This window comes from Palaemon carinicauda, chromosome 11, assembly GCF_036898095.1.
Source record: "Palaemon carinicauda isolate YSFRI2023 chromosome 11, ASM3689809v2, whole genome shotgun sequence".
NCBI classification, from domain to species: Eukaryota; Metazoa; Arthropoda; class Malacostraca; order Decapoda; family Palaemonidae; genus Palaemon; species Palaemon carinicauda.
The window spans coordinates 917136-939531 of NC_090735.1; the positions used below are offsets into that span (position 1 = coordinate 917136).

A 22396-nucleotide genomic window follows, 5' to 3' on the forward strand; every position below is an offset into this window, starting at 1 on the left:
GTGGCACCCTAGCAGTACCAGCTGAACTCGGCTGAGTCCCTGGTTAGGCTGGAGGAACGTAGAGTAGAGGTCCCTTTTTTGTTTTGTTTCTTGTTGATGTCGGCTACCCCCCAGAATTGGGGGAAGTGCCTTTGGTATATGTATGTATATGTAAGATAGACCTATTTCATAAAGCATCAGACAGATTTTTTACTGAAATCTTTCCAAAACACACTATTCACATTTCATGAATAATTTTTATTGAGGTTCAAAATAATTATAGTGAAATTTAGGATACAAATATAATTTTGGGAAACAAAAAACAAGTTGTACTGCCAATTTAAATAAAAATCAATGTCAACCATAGATATATTTTACATTAATTTTTCAATCAAACTGTAGAATATATGTACAAATGAATAATTTCTCAAGGAAAATTATTCCAGGGTTCTATTGAAAATTCCTATTTTTATTATGGAATAGTCACACTGAAAAACGCAATACATTATTGTGCTTATAAAACACCACATTTTGCATATGTAAGGTACCATATGTTGACAGTAATGTTAACATCTCATCATCATACACAAGGAAAGCTTATATTACCTACATCAAAATGAAATGGTTCCACTTGGTTGTATGCTGAGAATGAACACTAAAACCAAACATGTACGATAAAATGCCAGTTTATTTTAATCGAGTAAAAAACAAACATGTCCATTAAATAATACAAAATCTCATCCCAATACCCCAGTTCTGAAATGCCCATGATGATTTACTGTAGTTGTTCTAACTTATCAAGTGGGCAATTAATCTACAATACTGTAGATTTGTGGTCCTGGGCTAAATTAATATTTTTGTGGCTAATAATGGAATATTAGGCAATACGCAACATTGTGCCTATATATGATAAAAAAAAATATTGTACAGTATTAGAAATTTTCTGTAACCATTTACAAAGACTAAAATTTAGAAAAATGACCTTTTGAAAAAAAAAAACAAAAAAAAAAAACTAATGTTGGGTTAAAATGAGAGCTGCCAAATCACTATTCACACACGTGTTTTGTACCACACGGGTAAGGCTCAAAATATTTTGTAACTATTGTGCTATCATAGAGCATGGCTCAGAAGTGTCTGTAATCACAGAACTACTGTATAATCGTGAAGATATCCTAAATGAACAGTGATTTCTTTAAGTGAATACAAATGTTTGGATTGTTGTGTTGTGATTTTGTCTTGGGAAAATAATACTTGAATTTTAAACAAATATTTTGGCAGTGTGAAATGTTGAAAAGTGCCTGAATTTTCCAAAGATGATTATAACCCAAATATTCTTAATAAGTTTAAACATTATCAATGTTAATTTATGCAATTAGATTATTCTTAAAACCATTTTCTTTTTCAAGTTTGCTGATATTTGTTTCATATTTTTCAGAGAAACAATTTGAATCAATAATAAATTGGTAGAAAAAAATTGGGGTAGAAGTTTAAAATGACTGAATAATAACCAATTATCATTTTTACGTAGATTCAAGAGTTGGTTACCATACTTTCTCTCACGATGGAGTTGGACAAATGCCTACAAATCATACCACTGGGGTTGACTGTACAATTTTCTTAAGCTGTTGTGGACAAATTATTCTAAATTGTGCAATCTAAGAAAAGGTACAGTGACCTGTCTAGACTAATTACTTTGGAGGCAAGGATGACTCATGATTTTGGATGATTACTCGCCCAATTTTTAAAATTGACTAACTATTGGCTCACACTAACTATCGAACAAATGGCATTCTATAAAAAAATATACCTTGAGTATATTTTCTCTATAAATATGGATTACCATCAATGACTGAAATAATACCTAATAAAATACTGTCATGCAATATGCTACACCTCATTTAAATATACTATAACAGGTTCTTTAAAGAAAATCTATCAAAGTTGTGCAAAATAAACAGAACAGTCAAGAATACAGGTTGACAAAGACATTATACCTGCCGTGACTTATTCAATATGGCACCTAAACAAAACTTCATAGACATCCAAAAAAACACAACACAGCGTTCACTGACAAAATTACTTCCACTTGTTAAGTGCTTTGCACCAAGCAGTATTAAAACAAGATTCACAAAATCTTATGCTGTATATAACTGTTTCAGTATGGGACTGGTTATTTTTTTTTTTTATGAGAAAAGACCAATTCTGAGATTTTAATAATTTTGAATTAAAGATATATTCTGTGCTGATTTTGTATAGGGAGATTTTTTTTTCCGCAAAATCAGCACCCCACAATGACAAATGATATATAAAAAAAAAAATAATTCACCAATCTCATCTGAAATTACAAGGTGAAATATTTATTCCAAGAATAACTTTTCAACTACAAATTGACTTCATATACAGAACGCATCAACCTACTTCAAATTGGTACTCGGTAAAGTTCTGATACTCTCAATACTTATAACACACAGTTCCATCTGATTAAAACATAAAACTCTATAAGAATATATCAACTCATCAAAATATCCTAACTCATTGTATGACTAAAGATTTACTGTCAATAATGTATAAAAAAAATTCTGTAATTACAAATAAGAATAAATATTTATAAAATAAACAGAGATTCATTACAAGATCTAACAACAAAATGGACAGGTTACTCTGAGAAAGGAACAGATTAATTAGCTAGCTGACTTCCTACATGCGGTAATCTTTGCCGAACAACCTTCATCCACTTTTCTTATAAGTACATTTTCAAAAGAGGGCACTGTCTGTGATGGAATGCTAGGCAGAGAAGTCTCACAACTCGTCCTCAAAGCGGTCGAGATTATGCAAGTGATCGCCGTAGTCGGTGGCCTCCGACCCAACGAAGACATCGTGGTGATCCAAGACTTCTAGGAATGATAGCAACTGGTCTGCATCATCATCAGCAGCAGCAAAAAGATGATCCACCTCATCCTCTGCAATATCCCTGAAAGGTTTTGATGAATTTATAATGTTATTAACATTCTTTTGGTAGCAGACAATTACATTAAACAAAAATTATGCTATTCACAAAATTCATTTGGACATCAAATAATCTCCAGTTAGTTCTTTATGTATATGTTGCATATGATTTTTCATAATACAAATCATCTTTTGCATTCAGATTCATCCATCCTGTACATAGTACTAGGTATGCAGTTAACTCTAACAGTCATGCCTTCTCCATCATAAGGCTCAATACTACACAGTATTCTAGAAGTTTTATTCCAGCTGTGACCAAGTTGTGGAATAATTTTCCTAATCAAGCATTTAAATTGCTGGAAATTCAGAAGCTCAAACTCACGGAAAATGTTTTTATGTTGAACAGAATGACAAGTCTCTCTTCATAGTTTATAAATGATAGATCTATTTTAACGTTGTTGCTGATCTCAAGATACTTTATAACCTTTTATTCATTACTTCTCATATATAGTTTATTTCCTTTCCTCACTAAGCTATTTTCCCTGTTGGAGCTCTTGGGCTTGTAGCATCCTGCTCTTCCTACTAGAGTTATAGTTTACCTAGTAATAATAATGATAATGATAATAATACTAATAATAATAAAAATAAGTGTTCCTAATTTGTTCTCTAGGAGGGTCCTTAATCACCCAATAACCAAAATTGCTGTTATTCCTTGTTACAAGTTTGGTCACTGAGGTACACAAGGAAATAGATGCAAAAGTCATAAAATCCTTGATAGAGAAGGTATATGATATTGGAAGCACAGCTACTTCCCAGATTTTCTATAAAAATCTTTCTTTGGAAAAAGTTTCAGCAACAGCTCAATGTCATCTGGACAAAGTAATTTCAGGTTCAATTAATTCGCTACTCGCATGTATACGAATATAGGGTTGTATTTAAAATTCAATTTAGAATCATTCACAATTATCAACTGGATCAACAGTAACATTTCGAGGAAATCTAACGTACAGTATTTTTAATAACTGAGTAAATAATTTGGAGGCCTGTATTTCAAAACGTTGTTTAAACAGTTTATCAAAGCATTCTGGGCAAGTAACCTACACCAGATTAGTAAACTTTAACCTCGTTGAAATACTTGTACCTAAATTCATATCCCTTTCTCTCCTTCACATGTGCCCTACCTCCAACACTGTGTGGGAGTCAGTGAGAACATCAGGGGAAACTCATGAAAATAAACATCTTATATCATAAAAATGTTATTTTCATTAGTAAAATAAATTTTTGAATATACTTACCCGATAATCATGTAGCTGTCAACTCCGTTGCCCGACAGAATTCTACGGAAGGGATACGCCAGCGATCGCTATACAAGAGGGGGGTGTACTCACAAGCGCCACCAGTGGCCAGGTACTGCAGTACTTCTTGTTGACACCACTTCAATTTTTCCTCGGTCCACTGGTTCTATGGGGAGGAAGGGTGGGTCAATTAAATCATGATTATCGGGTAAGTATATTCAAAAATTTATTTTACTAATGAAAATAACATTTTTCAATATTAAACTTACCCGATAATCATGTAGCTGATTCACACCCAGGGAGGTGGGTGAAAACCAGTGTACATGTATATCAAGAAGCTAAGTATCCCGTATTTCATATTATCAGTTATTCAAAATAACAATGAAATTACAAGTACCTGGTAAGGAAGTCGACTTGAGCCATTACTCTGCCTTAAATAAGTTCGTCTTCCTTACTGAGCGCAGCGTTCCTCTTAGGAGGCTGAACAACTCTAAGGTGCTGAAGTATCAAGGGCTGCAACCCATACTAAAGGACCTCATCACAACCTTTAACCTCGGCGCTTCTCAAGAAAGAATTGACCACCCGCCAAATCAACAAGGATGTGGAAGGCTTCTTAGCCGACCGTACAACCCATAAAAAGTATTCAAGAGAAAGGTTAAAAGGTTATGGGATTATGGGAATGTAGTGGCTGAGCCCTCGCCTACTACTGCATTCGTTGCTACGAATGGTCCCAGGGTGTAGCAGTACTCGTAAAGAGACTGGACATCTTTGAGATAGAATGATGCGAACACTGACTTGCTTCTCCAATAGGTTGCATCCATAACACTCTGCAGAGAATGGCTCTGTTTGAAGGCCACTGAAGTAGCCACAGCTCCCACTTCATGTGTCCTTACCTTCAGCAAAGCAAGGTCTTCTTCCTTCAGATGAGAATGTGCTTCCCTAATCAGAAGCCTGAATAGTAAGAAACTGAGTTCTTAGAACTTGGAAAAGAAGGTTTCTTGATAGCACACCATAAGGCTTCTGATTGTCCTCGTAAAGGTTAAGACCTTTTTAGATAGTACCTAAGAGCTCTAACTGGGCAAAGTACTCTCTCCAGTTCATTCCCCACCAAGTTGGACAGGCTTGGGATCTCGAACGACTTAGGCCAAGGACGTGAAGGAAGCTCGTTTAGCAAAAACCGAGCTGCAAGGAACATGTAGCCGTTTCAGATGTGAAAACAATGATCCTGCTGAAGGCGTGGATCTCACTTACTCTTTTAGCTGTTGTCAAGCACACGAGGAAAAGAGTTTTTAATGTGAGGTCCTAAAAAGAGGCTGATTGGAGAGGTTCAAATCTTGATGACATAAGGAACCTTAGGACCACGTCTAGATTCCAGCCTGGAGTGGACAACCGACGTTCCTGTGAGGTCTCAAAAGACCTAGGGAGGTCCTGTAGATCTTTGTTGGTGGAAAGATCCAAGCCTCTGTGGCGGAAAACCGCTGCCAACATACTTCTGTAACCCTTGATCGTAGGAGCTGAAAGGGATCTTACTTTCCTTAGATATAACAGGAAGTCAGCAATCTGGGTTACAGTGGTACTGGTTGAGGAAACTGCATTGGTCTTGTACCAGCTACGGAAGACTTCCCCTTGAGACATAGATTCTGAGAGTGGATGTTCTCCTTGCTTTGGCAATCGCTCTGGCTGCCTCCTTCGAAAAGCCCCTAGCTCTTGAGAGTCTTTCGAAAGTCTGAAGGCAGTCAGACGAAGAGCGTGGAGGTTTGGGTGTACCTTCTTTACGTGAGGTAGACGTAGAAGGTTCACTCCTAGAGGAAGAGTCCTGGGAATGTCGACCAGCCATTGCAGTACCTCTAAGAACCATTCTCTCGCGGGCCAGAGCGGAGCCAACCAACGTCAGCCGTGTCCCTTTGCGAGAGGAGAACTTCTGAAGTACCCTGTTGACAATCTTGAACGGCGGGAATGCATACAGGTCGAGATGGAACCAATCCAGCAGAAAAGCATCCACGTGAACTGCTGCTGGGTCTGGAATCGGAGAACAATACAACAGGAGTCTCTAGGTTATCGAGGTAGCGAACAGATCTATGGTTGGCTGACCCCACAGGGCCCAAAGTCTGCTGCAAACATTCTTGTGAAGGGTCCACTCTGTGGGGATGACCTGACCCTTCCGGCTGAGGTGATCTGCCATGACATTCATACCGCCCTGAATGAACCTCGTTACCAGCGTGAGCTTTCGATCTTTAGACCAGATGAGGAGGTCCCTTGCGATCTAGAACAACTTCACGAAAGAGTCCCTCCCTGCTTGAAGATGTAAGCCAGGGCTGTGGTGTTGTCAGAGTCCACCTCCACCACTTTGTTAAGCTGGAGGGACTTGAAGTTTATCAAGGCCAGAAGAACCGCCAACAACTCCTTGCAATTGATGTGAAGTGTCCTTTGCTCCTGATTCCATGTTCCCGAGCATTCCTGTCCGTCCAAAGTCGCACCCCAGCCCGTGTCTGATGCGTCCGAGAGGAGACGGCGGTCGGGTTTCTGAACAGCCAAAGGTAGACTTCCTTGAGAAGAAAGCTGTTCTTACACCACGCGAGAGAAGACCTCCTCTCTTCGGAAACAGGAACTGAGACCGTCTCTAGCGTCATGTCCTTTATCCAGTGAGCAGCTAGATGATACTGAAGGGGGGGAGGTGGAGTCTCCCTAACACGATGAACAGGGCCAGCGATGAAAGTGTCCCTGTTAGACTCATCCACTACCTGACTGAGCATCGGTTCCTTCTCTAATTAATTCCAAAAGCTAGCTAAGCTAATAATAAAACTTCCTGAATAGCGAAAGCTGAAATCTTAGAGCAATACTTCACCAAAAACCGTGAACAAGACTCCAAAATTATAAGCGTATCCATGAACGTCTTGCCGGAAGCACGACAGAGGAAAAATTGAAGTGGTGTCAACAAGAAGTACTGCAGTACCTGGCCACAGGTGGCGCTTGTGAGTACACCCCCCTCTTGTATAGCGATCGCTGGCGTATCCCTTCCGTAGAATTCTGTCGGGCAACGGAGTTGACAGCTACATGATTATCGGGTAAGTTTAATATTGAAAATTTCCTATTTCTGTATTCATCCATTGTTCATATACAAGCACACCCTCTTCCCCACTGAACCATAGTATCAAGAGGAAGGATTACAACTGAAGACTATGTTAGCTGAAGCAACAAACTGAGTTTTTTACTCTTACTGTTAGAGAGTTCCCTTCCTTTGTTAAGATCATTTATTTATTGAAACACGGAAAATAGGAATATTTAAAAATTGTATGGGCAAGTGTCAATTAAGCCGGACTTCTGGAAAAGCAGCCATATAAACATCAGAAGAAATTTCATTAATAAAAATTCTTTTATTCAAATCAAGATTTAATTGAGAGTAAAATTTAAAAACAAAAATTAAATGGAAAATATCTAGGTAAAAAAACCTTTTTGCTGCATAACAATTTATGTAAATCTAATGGATGTAAATACTTTGCAAGATTCTGATAATGGCATACATGAAACATCATTGAAGCATCCTAGACAACAGAGTTACAATTCATAAAGCAGGCCCAAAAGGTTTGAACAAATTATTACAAGACTAAAACTTTCAAGAGAAGTAAATCCCCTTAAACAAAACTCAAATGGAGAAATAAGGACTATTTTCCCCCTTTGTTGTTTATGGCACTCTGCTCTTTAGACTATTCAAGAACTGAGGTGATCTGACATGCACAGGAAAGATGACCATACAAGAAATGATAGAGGGAACTGTTCATACATCTGGCAGTGGAAATAGAGCTGCTTCAAATGGAAGGTAAAGCGGTGTTTACACGATCAAACAGTTCGTCGAACCCGGTTGTCCAATCTGTTTGTCAAACGGTTCAAAGAGGTGGAGTCAACTACAAATGCATTAGGTTTGTGGACATTGAAGCCACGCCCACAAAAGTCAGACGAGAACAGATTTTCCTCGAACCTATCGATGAATTTGTTTGGCAACCAAATACCCGTTCACACGTTCGAACACCACTTCAAACACTTGTCTGTTGAACCACGTTCGATGAACCGTTCGACCGTGTATACCCGCCTTAATACAAAAAATTACATGCGGGATAAAGGATTAAGAGAGCAAGCTACGCAGGATAGAACCAGGAGAGGACTGATAAGAACCAGGGTCTGAAGATAAAAAGGAGGTAATTTTTCAAGGGAAGGTTTGAACTTCCTCCCTTCACAAGGAATAATTTCCCCTCTACTTTTTTCATGGATATGTTTCAACTTTTGCCTATTTCCTGGGATGTTTCCAAAACAATACTATTTCAAAGGAACTTTCAAATATTAAGTATTTCCAGTTAAGGTTTCCATCAGATCCATTTTACATGGGGGTTTTTAACAATAACTTTTTTCCTGAGAAGGTCTCACAATCTCTTTCTAAAAGTAATTTGCATAGCTACTTTTATCCAGTGAAGGTGTTAATCTCAGTGTTGCCATTTTCAATAGATGTTTTAAAATCTGTGAGATGTCTGTAAAATGATATTTTGATTATAAAATAAATTTTTGAATATACTTACCCGGTGAATATATAATAGCTGACGTCTCCGACGGCTCGACAGAATTCAAAAACTCGCGAGCGATCGCCATGAAGGTAGCGGGTGTGCCCACCAGCGCCGACTATCGGCCAGATACCGCATATACATGTAAACAGCTCCAGTTCTTCTCATCCCGCTGGGTCTCTATCGGGGAGGAAGGGGGGGCCTTTAATTTATATATTCACCGGGTAAGTATATTCAAAATTTTATTTTATAATCAAAATATCATTTTTAAATATTAAACTTAGCCGGTGAATATATAATAGCTGATTCACACCCATGGTGGTGGGTAGAGACCAGTATTAATACAGTTTACGGCGTATATGCTTAGAGTTTTTGACAGTTATATCATAACCAAACCCAAATAAATATAGGTACCTGGTAAGGAAGCTGACTCTAGCGATTACTCTGCCTTGTTAGTCCGCTTTCCTCACGAAGCCCAGCCATCCTCTTAGGATGCTGAAAGACTCCCAGGAGCTGAAGTATCTAGGGCGACAACCCATACAACAGGACCTCATCAAAACTCTTAATCTGGGCGCTCTCAAGAAATGACATTTGACCACCCGCCAAATCAAAAAGGATGCGAAAGGCTTCTTAGCCTTCCGTACAACCCAATTAAAAACACATTTCAAGAGAAGATTAAAAGGATATTGGAATTAAGGGAATGTAGTGGTAGAACCCTTACCCACTACTGCACTCGCTGTAACGAATGGACCCAGTGTGTAGCAGTCCTCATAAAGAGTCTGTACATCTTTTAAGTAAAATGACGCGAATACCGACTTGCTTCTCCAAAAGGTCGCGTCCATAATACTTTGCAGAGATCTGTTTTGCTTAAAGGCCACAGAAGTTGTTATAGCTCTTACTTCATGCGTCTTAACGTTAAGCAACCAACGCTCTTTTTCACTCAAGTGAGAATGAGCCTCTCGGATTAAAAATCTAATAAAATATGACAAAGCATTCTTTGACATAGGCAATGAAGGCTTCTTAACTGAGCACCACAAAGGATTTAGTCCGAGCTAAATAAAACTTCAGAGCTCTAACTGGACACAGCACTCTTTCAAGCTCGTTGCCTACGATCTCTGACAGGCAAGGTATATCAAATGACTTGGGCCAAGGACGAGAAGGCAGTTCATTTTTGGCCAAGAAAACCAAGCTGAAGTGAACATGTGGCTTTATCTGTAGAAAAGCCGATGTTCCTACTGAAGGCATGGATCTCACTGACCCTTTTAGCCGAAGCCAAGCACACTAAGAAAAGCGTCTTGAGGGTGAGATCCTTCAGGGAGGCTGAATGTAATGGCTCAAACCTGTCGGACATTAGGAACCTTAGGACCACGTCTAAGTTCCACCCAGGAGTTGCCATACGACGCTCCTTAGAGGTTTCGAAGGACTTAAGGAGATCTTGATTATTGGACAGATCTAGGCCTCTATGTCTGAACACAGACGCCAACATGCTCCTGTAGCCCTTAATAGTGGACGCTGAGAGGGAGCGAACATTTCTCAGATGTAGGAGAAAGTCTGCAATTTGGGCTACAGAGGTACTGGAAGAGGAAATGGATGATGACTTGCACCAGTCTCTAAAGACTTCCCACTTCGACTGATAGACCTTGATGGTAGATGCTCTCCTAGCTCTCGCAATCGTTCTGGCTGCCTCCTTCGAAAATCCTCTAGCTCTTGAGAGTCTTTCGATAGTCTGAAGGCAGTCAGACGAAGCGCGGGGAGGCTTTGATGAAGACTCCCTACGTGGCTGCCGTAAGAGATCCATCCTTAAAGGTAGACTCCTTGGAACGTCTACCAGCCATTGAAGTACCTCTGTTACTCACTCTCTCGCGGGCCAGAGTGGAGCAACCAATGTCAACCTGGTCCCTTCGTGAGAGGTGAACTTCTGCAGCACCTTGTCTAGGATCTTGAAAGGTGGAAAGGCATAAACGTCCAGGTGAGACCAGTCCAGCAGGAAAGCGTCTATGTGAGCTGCCTCTGGATCTGGAACTGGAAAGCAGTAAGTCGAGAGCCTCTTTGTCAGAGAGAGTAGCAAAAAGATCTATGGTGGGTAGACCCCATGTCATCCATAGCTTCTCGCACACAGTCTTATGCAACGTCCACTCCATGGAGAAGACTTGTCCTCTTCTGCTGAGGCCGTCCGCCAAGACATTCATTTCTGCACATCTCGCCAAAGGAGAGATGTTACTGCCTTAAAAGGAGTTCCTTCTGATCCGTGGATCAAAGAACCGAGCCTTCCAGACTGTCCAGTGGAGCTCCCTAACCCAAATCCGCTGCATCTGAAAACAACACATGGTTTGGGTTCTTGATCGCAAGAGAAAGACCTTCTCGAAGTCTGATGTTGCTGTCCCACCAAGTCAGACATGTCTAGACTGAGTTGGAGATTGGGAAAGAGATACTCACTAAGCCCTTCTCCTTGTTCCAATGTTTAGGTGAAATAGGAAAGGGCATAGGTTGAGTCTCCCCAGAGAGTGAACTACTCCAGCGATGAAAGAGTTCCCACGAGGCTAGTTCAAACTCTTACAGAGCAACTGTTTTTCTCTTGCAAGTGAAGGACTTTTAACAGAGCTTGTTCCATTCTTGCGGGAGACGAAAAGGGTCGAAAAATCAGACACTATCTCCATTCCCAAAAAAAGAATAGTCTGGGATGGGAAACTGTAAGTTACGACTTCTCTACGTTCACTATGAGACCTAGCTCCTTGGTTAGGTCTAATGTCCATTAGAGGCTCTCCAGACAGCGATATAATGACGAACGCCCTGATTAGCCAGTCGTCAAAATAAAGGGAGGCTCTGATTCCTCAAAAAATGTAGAAAGCTTGCTACATTTTGCAATGGCCTTGTAAAAACAAGAGGAGCAGGAATGAGGTCGGAGTACAGTGCTCGACAGTGGTACATTACTTTCCCGTCCACAAACCTCAGATGTAGTTGAAAGTTTGGATGAATCGGGATGTGGAAGTATGCATCCTGACGGTCGAGAGAGACCATCCAGTCGCCTTCCATTAATGCTGTCAAGACAGCTAGGTAGACTTCATCGTGAAGTTTGTCTTGACAATGAACACATTGAGCGCACTTGCATCTTACGTACTCCTGCAGTGAACGTGGCTGCCAGATCATTGGAGCCATCCCTGATAGTCTTGTTCCTGCAGAGAACGTGGCCGTCAGATCATTGGAGCCATCCCTGATAGCCTTGTTTATGCATAACATAATTGTACAGCAAAACTTCAAACGCTCGAAAAACTCCTAACAGGAGATGGTCTAGCTCTGAAGCCGACCATAAAATCTTGGAGCGTCTCATGGCCAGGTGCCAGGGAGAGTCTATGAAGCTTGAGAAGTCTATCTGGGCAGAGGCAGGAACTCCCAAGCCGAGAACTTCTCCCGTGTCATACCAGACGCTCGCTCTATAAGCCAGTTTAAAAGGAGGGAAAGCAAAGGCTGTCTCCCCCAAACTCCTCCTGGTGATCAACCAGTCGCCTAGCAAACGTAAAGCTCTCTTAGAAGAGCGAGAGAGCACTAGCTTAGAAAACAACGGCTTCGAAGTAGCTAGGCCTAGTGTAAACTCTGACGTTTAGGCGAACGAGGAGCAGCAGTTACAAAATGATCCGGACAAAGATCCTTAAAAATCAGCATGATTTATTTAAAGTCCATAGAGGGCTGAGCAGCTTTAGGCTTCTCTCCGTCTGACAGAGTCCCCAAGGGAATATTAGTAGGAGGGGGATCAGCAACTTCCTCATCTGAAGGAACCTCGTCCGACAATTGCCGAGTCTCAAGCAAGGGAGAGACCTGCCGTGGTGGCAATGCTTGACAAGCAGAGTCCACACGCAAAGGAGCATCAGTAGCAGTCAAGGACGCTACGTCATGTAACTGCTTAAAGGACTGACCAGCAACAACAACAGGTGCGGGAGGACGCTCGACGTCAAGTCGAGACTGCCTTGACTGCCTAGATAGAGCAGTTAAAACAACTCTTGACTGCGGTGCTTGACGTTCAACGTCAAAACAAGGCAACTGTAGCTGGTTGGCGAGCGTCCTGAACGTCAACACGAGACTGCGGCAGCGGCTGAACGTCAACACGAGGCTGCGGCAGCGGCTGAAAGTCAACACGGGACTGCAGCGAGTAAGGATGCAAGTCACGTGACTGACGTGACAAACTACCGACATCACGTTTCATAACGTCAAACGGACGAGTAAATGCTCATTTGGGCGGCTGACGCCCAGAGTCTCGTTTAGTGTAACAGCGACTCTAAAGCGAAGGTTTATCGTGAACCTGCTCAACGTCATACTTCTCCATAAGGGAGGCAAGCTTAGTCTGCATGTCCTGCAGGACAACCCATTTAGGATCAACAGGAGTCGGGACGGGCCGAGACGACGGTAACGTCTGTGTTGGCAAAACATTGCCTTTACCGCGACCCTCGGACCCCGTGTAACGCTTGTGTTTAATAGGCGAATCGTCTTCCGACGACTGCAAAGGGTCAGAGCTGTCCCCATGGCTACAGCCAGGACGCTGGACCTGTCCTGAATGGACTGACTTCCGCTTTAAGGGTCTAGAAACTTTGCTCCAAGATTTCTTTTGCGAGAAGCCTTCTGATGACGAGGAGAAAAACAGCCTCGCTCGTCTTATGGTAGGGGCGATCTTGCTAGACACGCCCGATACCATAGAGGGAACGTTTGTTCGTTGGTTAAAGCTTCTCGTCCCCATAAGTCCTACGACATTACTTCTCCCTGGAGCATGGGAGCCTGAAAGAGGTATCGGACTAGGTGAACGACAAGCACGAACAGACGTGAAATTATTGACAAATTCGATTTCAGTGAAGTAAGTGCAAAAACAGAAAATCGTAGTGATAAAGTGATAATTGCGCAGTGTTTTTTAGTGTTGCAACACTAAAAAACACTTTGCGCAATTATCACTTTATCACTACGATTTTCTGTTTTTGCACTTACTTCACTGAAATCGAATTTTTCAATAATTTCACATTAGGCATGAATAAAACTGATTTCTACCTGAAGCACGCAATTCTCCCCTACATCAAAAGGTTATAATTGCGAAATAAGTCGTATAATGTAAGCACATTAATACAAGCAAAAATCAGTAAACATATATATCGAATAAAACGGAAATATATAAAGATAAAAGGATCAGTGACTGGGGAGGAGACTAAACACTAGTTCATTAAAAACTACGTTTTCAATCTCTCACCGTACAGTGCCTTGGGACGAGAATAAAAACTAAAAACGTTTTATCCTTTCTCCCCGTACAGAGACTTGGGACGAGAGTAAAAAACTGACTCGAGAACAACGTTACTCGCTTGGGACGAGAATAAAGATCGGAACGTTCTCTCTTCCTCTCTCTCTCTCTCTCTTGATTTCACACAGAAGAGAAAAAACCCACTCACCCTTTGTCAATAAACAGGTTATTTGACCAAAGGAAAAAACTGAAAGGACTAAGAAATTGAAAATTAACAAGTTCCTTTAAATTAGTATTTAAAACATTTCAGTTTGAAAGAAGAATGAACAAAACGTCAAAATCGATTTACTCTTTTTGCAAAGTGAAACCGTGGTTCTCTCTTTCTCTATCGTAACGATAGAGCGCAAACTGCGTAGCATAAATAAACCAAACGTTAGTTCATCTTTGAAACAGCACGAAGACTATTCAAAGAAAATCTTTCATAAAATATCTAATAAAAAATATTCATTTAATAACTCTTACAGAGCAAATGATTTAAACTTAACGAAAATAAAAGTTGAATGGGCTCAACATTGTTTAACTTCGGTTTCCAATTTAGGACCGCCTACTCTCGGACTAGGGGAGGAATAGGTAAGGCCGCATGTAAACAAAACATTAAAATTTATCTTGATGTTTAGTGTAAATGGAAAGCTAATCGAAGAGGCCTAATAAAGGCGGGTGAGATATAAAATATATAGAGGAAAATCTATAATTAACAACAACAATTTATAACGTGGTAAGATAATTGCTAAAAGCCTAAAACACTTCCGTACACTAAGGGAAGGGACGGCCATTTTTACTCTATGGAAAAAAACCAGAGATAAAAGAGCAAGGGCAAAACATTTTTACTCTCCTTTCAAAAGCATTTCTTTTGAGGATAGTATTGAATAATCCAACACGGCGAAATCAACAAAACCAAAACCAAGTACTTCACAAATTCGGTAGAAAACTCGAGGTCATAATAGCGAGTGGAATCGACTTGTCGATGAAACCGACAGAGAAGAACTGGAGCTGTTTACATGTATATGCGGTATCTGGCCGATAGTCGGCGCTGGTGGGCACACCCGCTACCTTCATGGCGATCGCTCGCGAGTTTTTGAATTCTGTCGAGCCGTCAGCTATTATATATTCACCGGCTAAGTTTAATATTTAAAAATGGCTGATATTAAAATGCAACACCAAATAAAACTAAGTGAGGTTAAGACAAAGAAAGAGAAGTGGAAAATGGGAGTGTGTCTGATAAGGGAGGTCTTGATTGCTATTTTATCAACATTTTACGCGTTAAAACAGCTATATAGCATTCAATTTATCTACAAAAAGCAGGCCTTAAAGCATTAGTAAAAGTACCTAATTAGAACACAGAACTTGGATTTGCCAATTACATTACGTCCATAGACTAAATCGAGGATAAAATATTGAAGTAACTAAGAGTAATTACACCAAAGGCAAAGCATTATAATGAACAACAACTATCAAGAATCTAATAGATGCTAACCAACCTCTGAATTAACACTACTGTACATGCAAGAATACTGAAAGCAAGTTAGAGCCGTATACTATCTCATGCTTAAAAACAAAACAATGCCTACTCATTTGATGGGACAACCCACGACAGGATCTCATTCCGGTCTAGAACTCCATTTCTATCTACATCATGATCATTGTCAAACTTGTCTTTCTCTGTCAACAGCCACTCACGATCCTGCTCCTTTCCTGTCAATGACTCACATTATTACTACATTACACAGCACAATACTTCTTTGAAACCCAAAATAAATGTAATGCATCATGGTGAGGAAAACAAGCTATCTTAGAAAAAAATTCAAAAGACCTCATCCCACATTAAATTGTAAGACCTTCAGAAAACAATCCAAAAGTTCTAGCACCTTAAGTTGCATTGCTAAATCCAATACAATACACATGAATCAGCTCCATATGCATTGCAAGTAGAGGTTTCTTAAAATCAATAACTGAATACATAGTTTCCCGGAAATAGAAAGCACGAGTAAAGTATCAAATCACGACCTTTATTATATAAAAAGCCACTATTCCGGGATTTCCCATTTTCCTATAAGAAGCTTCTTATTATGATATTTGAAAGACCCTGCAATGCCTCACTAAAATTTAACATAAGGCTACACAGAAGGTCCGTAACTTACAAGAAGCTGTTTTTAACCCTTTTAACCCCAATGGACGTAGTGGTACATTTCACAAAACTCATCCCTTTACTCCCATGGCCGTAAGGCACGTCCTTGCCAAAAACGGCTAATTACATTTTTTGGCATATTTTTGATAACTTTTTGAGAAACTTCAGGCATTTTACAAAAGAATGAGACCACCCTGACCTCTCTATGATGAAAATTAAGGCTGTTAGAGCAGTTTAAAAAAAATATATAGCAAAATGTGCTTGAAAAAGAAAATGCCTGGAGGTTAAGGGTTGGAAAGTTCCAAATAGCTTGGGGGGAAAAGGGTTAAGTTGAATTGTTTAAAAGCATAATTTTGCTTAAATTTGAACTCAAAGCCTATGATTTCCAGCTACAAAATTCAACAAATAGTGGGGTTTTCATATGAGATAGATATCAGGTTATTATTTCTTTATACTATCTTTGTTACTTTCAGTAGGATTTGTGTTTTATCTCTGAATATCTGTACGTCAAATTTTGTAAGTTGAAGACCACCTGTATAGTTTGCAATTTCATGAAGCATCATTAACCCTTTTACCCCCCAAGCTATTTAGAACTTTCCAACCCTTAAACCCCAGGCGTTTTCTTTTTCAAGCACATTTTGCAATATATATATTTTTTAAACTGCTCTAACAGCCTTAATTTTTATCATAGAGAGGTCAGGTTGGTCTCATTCTTTTGGAAAATGCCTGAAGTTTCTCATAAAGTTATCAAAAATATACAAAAAAAATGTATATAGCCGTTTTTTGCAAGGACGTACCGGTACATCCATGCGGGTAAATGGATGAGTTTTGTGAAACGTGCCAGTGCGTCCATTGGGGGTAAAAGGGTCAAATGGCTATTCCCTGTTATTTATAAACTAAACAGAATAACCAATCTAATGTTCATCCTCTCACTCGTGTTTTTAAATAGAAAGAGCATCCTTAAGATGTGAAATCACATAATAATGGCATGGTTATGATTTAGACCACAAGGCTGCAATGGTCCTGAATCATATAAGGGAACATTCCAAAGAGATCTGAAAATAAAACAGTTATTGTAAAAAAAAAAAAAAAAAAAAAAAAAAAAAAATGTATCAATAAACAAATTAATATGAGAACCTTGCATTATAAGGAATAAATATTTGCTTCAATTAAAAATATTACTGCTACACCTACAGCAGATACAGTAACCTACAAGAGAATAAGATTTAAACAAGCGAACAATTTTTCAAAACAAATCATACAAAATTAAGGAACATAAAATTCTTACACATTAGTGGGAGATAGCAGTCTCTGAGCCTCTATAATGTGAAGAGCTCCATCACCATCAAGATCATGCTTGTCAAACTCCAATTTCTCAGATTCTTCTTCACTTTTGTCTAATATATCACTTTCGTCTGTAAAATAACTAAGCATCATGCATTACAACGCAAAAAAATTAAACAAAAAAAACAAGAGAAAGTTTGCAAAAATTATCCAGTTACTGTCAGAAGACAGTGTCAATTCCCTTCACAAAACTTGCAGCTGCAGAACATAGCCTGTACTCTGTGAAGAAAATTTTTTAATAAAATTCTTGAAAGAGAAACACAAGCATGAATATAAGAACAATTCTTACAACTGAAATCACAATTATCCTAACCTCCATAATTATCACTTAGAATGTATCCACATTTATATGGATCACATCTAAAGGAACATTAACCTATTAAGTAGTCTTTAAAATGGAATAATCACCTGTGAAAAAAAAAGTAAATTTATTATTTCAATACTTAGCCCAATTTCATTAGCTAGATGTTTTTGTTTGATGTCAGCTACCCCACAAAATTGGGGGAAGTGCCTTGGTATTTAGAATAGATATTTTTGCAGTGCAAGCTTTTAAACAAATTAAAAGGTTGGATAAAAATGCCAAGTCTCGTAGGGGCTATCAGCTTTAGGCTGCCACTTTGGATCAGAATGTTTTTAGTCAGAGAGTTGGATGAACCAAGTAGATGTTCGAGTGAAATGACCCCAAAACTGCTAGTCTGAAAAAATTTAATTTGTAAGACAACCTCCTTACAATGAATGTACTGTATAAAAAAAATCATGAATGTTAAATGAAACCATCTGTACATAATAAAATTCTTTTAAAAGTCAATGGATTAATGTATTATTCTTCACAACCAAAAACTGGCCAGGTTTTTTCCTCCTAGTTATTTCCTATTTTTGAATACCTGATATGGAGGTTATCAAGCCAAATTATATATTATCAAATGAGTAACAGATCAAGGCACCACCTAAACCTTCGCATTGGGTCTTATAAATACCTTGAAACTGGGGGCACAAGCTGGCCTTTCTCCACAGGCATCAACGGGATCCTAGGGGACAAAGTCACATGAGGAACTGGGGGAGAAGTATCTTTAGTTACAAGCTCCCTCAAGAAGGTCATGGAGTGCCTACTGGAATGGCATAATGAAGGCCTAGACTTCCTTAGGTCAAACTCATCATCAGCTATCTGCAAGGAGATAGGTGAAGAGCTTCCAGCTTCCGAAGAGATGCAACGAACACAGGGGTAACCACACAAACCACCAAAATCTGAAAAGCCGGCCGATGCAGATCCGAGGGCTCCTTGCTCCTAATGCATATTCCCCAGGGACCAAACCAGGGGCGTGTACACAGGGGCAGTAGCATCTTACACACTTGGCGTTGCCAAGACAGACACCGGCAATGACTTAGCTCGATTCTTTCCCTTCAGGGCGTACATCTGGCACTGCACAGGCAAGACCAGCACTCTGCGATTGGAGACAATTGCAAGCAATCATGCCTCCTATCGGAAGCATATAAGGAACATGGAACTACAGCCAGTTGGCTCATAAAAACCAGTTGCAAAGTCTCAACCTCCCACTACCCAATTACAAATCTCTTGCTTATCCACTTCTATTCGGCAATTACAGCAAGCAATATCATTCACTCCTTGCAAAATTCAGCAAGTTCAATCAGGAGCTGGCTGTACATCCATAACAGAAAGAGGCTGAAACAATGGGGAAGCTTCCAGATAGGTGAGGGAGGTGGGGCTTCTCGCCTCCACCCTCCACCAGTTGTTTAACCACTCATTAGACAATTCTAATGACTCCAACTCGTACTAAAACAATCTCCTTATCAAAGGACAATGGTTTGTATGTTGTGTAGGAACAAATCTCTTGATATTTCTATATACATTTTGCTAAACCTGACCACTAAAATTAAAAACGGCCTACAAGCATCAATTAGCCCTTTGAGAATTGTCGGATATTCTGCTCTTCAGCACCACTGGATGTATTTTACATTGTTATCACCAGTTTTATGTTTCTTTTATTATTTACACTTAAGCAAATTTTACAAATTACATAAAATTACACAGCAACGGAAAGGACATTTATTCAGGTAAACAATAAAAGCTGTAAAGTCTTATCTCTATTAGGTTTAGTGATAAGATGAGTTAAGGATAATATCTCATTAAAGGGCCTGGGACTTGAGCACCACGTATTTTTGGTGAGGGATTGGTGAAAGGGTTAAAAAAAAGTTTTAAAAAATAAAATTGTAAAGTAGGACTCACTATTCATGTAAAAATACCAGTCTAAACATACACTCATACACAGGAGTTAGAGAACAGTGAAAATATTTGCTTTGGCAACTTGGAGTTAACAACCTGATCACTGTATGATGCAATATGATCAAGCATAGCGACTCGTCCAGGGAATTCATACGGAAATTAATATGAAAAGTGTGTGCAAAGAACTCCTTCATAAAGGGAAAAGCTGTAATAAAAACCTATACAATTACAAATAAGATGATAGATTCGGCTATCACTTAACCCTTTTACCCCCAATGGACGTACTGGTACATTTCACAAAACTCATCCCTTTACCCCCATGGACGTACTGGTACGTCCTTGCAAAAAACTGCTATTTACAATTTTTTTTTGCATATTTTTGATAACTTCATGAGAAACTTCAGGCATTTTCCAAAAGAATGAGACCAACCTGACCTCTCTATGACAAAAATTAAGGCTGTTAGAGCAATTTAAAAAATATATATTGCAAAATGTGCTTGAAAAATAAAATGCCTGCGGGTTGAGGGTTGGAAAGTTCCAAATAGCCTGGGGGTAAAAGGGTTAACAGGTTCCAAGAAGCTGTTTGTAAGTAGAATTTTGTTACATTTTGTCCTAGGGTAGGCCTAACCTGACTATCATGCCTACAATTTCCAGGTACAAAAGTCAACAAATAGTCCTGTTTCATATGAAATAAATCTCAGGTTATTGCAAAATCTTGTTTTGCTTACTGTATTAAATAATATATTTCACTGCAGTATTTCTTCAATTTATTACAGCAAAGGAACATTTGGTACAATATCTGAGACTTATGATTTCCGTGGATTTCTGTTTGTTAGTTGACGACGTTTTGTACGTAGATGGAAGCACTAATACCTCAGTTAATGGTGAAACAGTGCCTGGCAACTTATACCTACTACTTATAGTCCATTTCTTTTAGTTTAGCGAGGCATATTTGCACCGACTCGCAGCGGTGCCCTTTTAGCTCGGAAAAGTTTCCTGATCGCTGATTAGTTGGACAAGATAATTCTAACCAATCAGCGATCAGTTAACTTTTCCAAGCTAAAAGGGCACCCCTGCGAGTCGGTCCAAATATGCCACACTAAAAAGAAATGGACTATAGTTATCAAGAGCCTTGCAGAGACAACAGCAAACCATACTAAAGCCTGATTATTTTCACACCTGGCATACTTAACTACAACACTAGGAGTATCTTCTCTAGTGACTTGTAAATTGAGCCTCCAAGTCCTAGTAAATTAATTAAGGCAAAAGCAAAGTTTTCATGCGACTCAATTCTGTACTTACGAATTTAATAATGTTCCAAATGCCTAAATATCTAGAAAAGCATTAGATCATACCAACACCAATGCCACAACAATTATCAATGGTACTGTAATTTTTCTTAATTATAACAAATCTGTCGCCTATTCTAAAAATGTATTTTAAACTGAAGCCACTAGCAATGCAACTAAGGAGCTTTCTCTATTACCTTATTCCCTTCTGCACTTATCATAACCTTTAGCCATTTAATGTTCATTGACTGAGTGCATCTTCAACCAAATACCAGTGGTTCATTTTGCTTGAGTTACAGTAAATATCACAGACAAAACAATATAGGTTCTGATAAGAATACTATTTAATAAGGCTTTAAAACTAATTCTCAAAGATATTCAAAGGAAACATGCCATTCCAATAAAAAAAAATCTGAAGTGGCTGCCTAAAAGACACAGAAGAAAGTATATGAATTTTAATGTTGAAATAAATTAGAAGAAATTATAAAAAAAAAAACTTAATCTAAAGAAACAATATCATGTCACATTTATTTCATTACAAATCTTAATATGAAAATCCAGCTACTGAAACACTCGTCTTACTCAAGATACTGTAATGTAATAGTACAAACCTTTTTCTCCAATGTATTCTTGAAAGTCAATCAATCCATCTTTATTTGTATCTTTATCTTCTAAAGTTTGTCGAAGAATAACAGGAAGCATGTCAGGATGCTCTTCAGGATGAGTGAATGCTAAGAATTCCTTCTCATCTAATCTTCCATCAATATTCTTGTCTGCAGCGTTAAACAACTCACGGTCTTCCCGTAAAAGCTGAAAATGTATCAAAAATAAATTATAAAAAATACTCAACATCCAGTTTAAAAATTTAAAAATGTAGTATGCTAAGAAAATCACTAAATTTCTAGATAATAAAAAATACTCACCATCCAATAAAAAAAAAATCTTTAAAATGTAATACTTAAGTATACTACAAAAATCAAAAAGTCTCAGAGTAATTTGTATTTTTCCAACTACTGTATACTAATCTGAGTCCTTTATGCAGAGATATGTTTTCACCCAGAGCTGGAATGACTGTGAAAATTGTTAACAAGGTAGTTAACCCATCGAGATACTACCGCTAGGGAGTTATGGGGTCTTTTGACTGGACAGACAGTACAACATTGGATCCTTCTCTGTGGTTACAGTTCATTTTCTCTTTGCTCACACACACACCGAACAGTCTGGCCTATTCTTTACAGATTCTCCACTGTCGTTATACACCTGACAACACTGAGACTACCAAACAATTTTTCTTCACCCAAAGGGTCATTGCACTATAATTGTTCAGTGGCTTATTTCATTTTGGTAAGGGTAG

The 22396-nt window shown here is 38.9% G+C and overlaps 1 protein-coding gene across 3 annotated transcripts in view; it reads right to left on the bottom strand.

The window, feature by feature from the left end:
* Positions 1-336: 336 nt before the first annotated feature.
* The window catches only part of LOC137649921 (reticulocalbin-2), a 43770-nt gene continuing 21710 nt past the window's right edge, over positions 337-22396 (bottom strand). The window contains exons 5-8 of one of the 3 annotated variants that reach the window (XR_011045878.1): positions 21654-21852; positions 17456-17582; positions 15611-15734; positions 2811-2950 (exon numbers count right to left, since the gene is read on the bottom strand). Coding sequence is in view for 2 of the 3 variants with exons in the window: in XM_068382862.1 (XP_068238963.1) it covers positions 2779-2950; positions 17456-17582; positions 21654-21852 (498 nt within the window). In the remaining variant the exon portion in view is untranslated. Of the gene's footprint in view, positions 2951-15610; positions 15735-17455; positions 17583-21653; positions 21853-22396 lie in introns of all 3 variants that reach the window. The other 2 variants (XM_068382862.1, XM_068382863.1) reach the window with 2 other exon arrangements.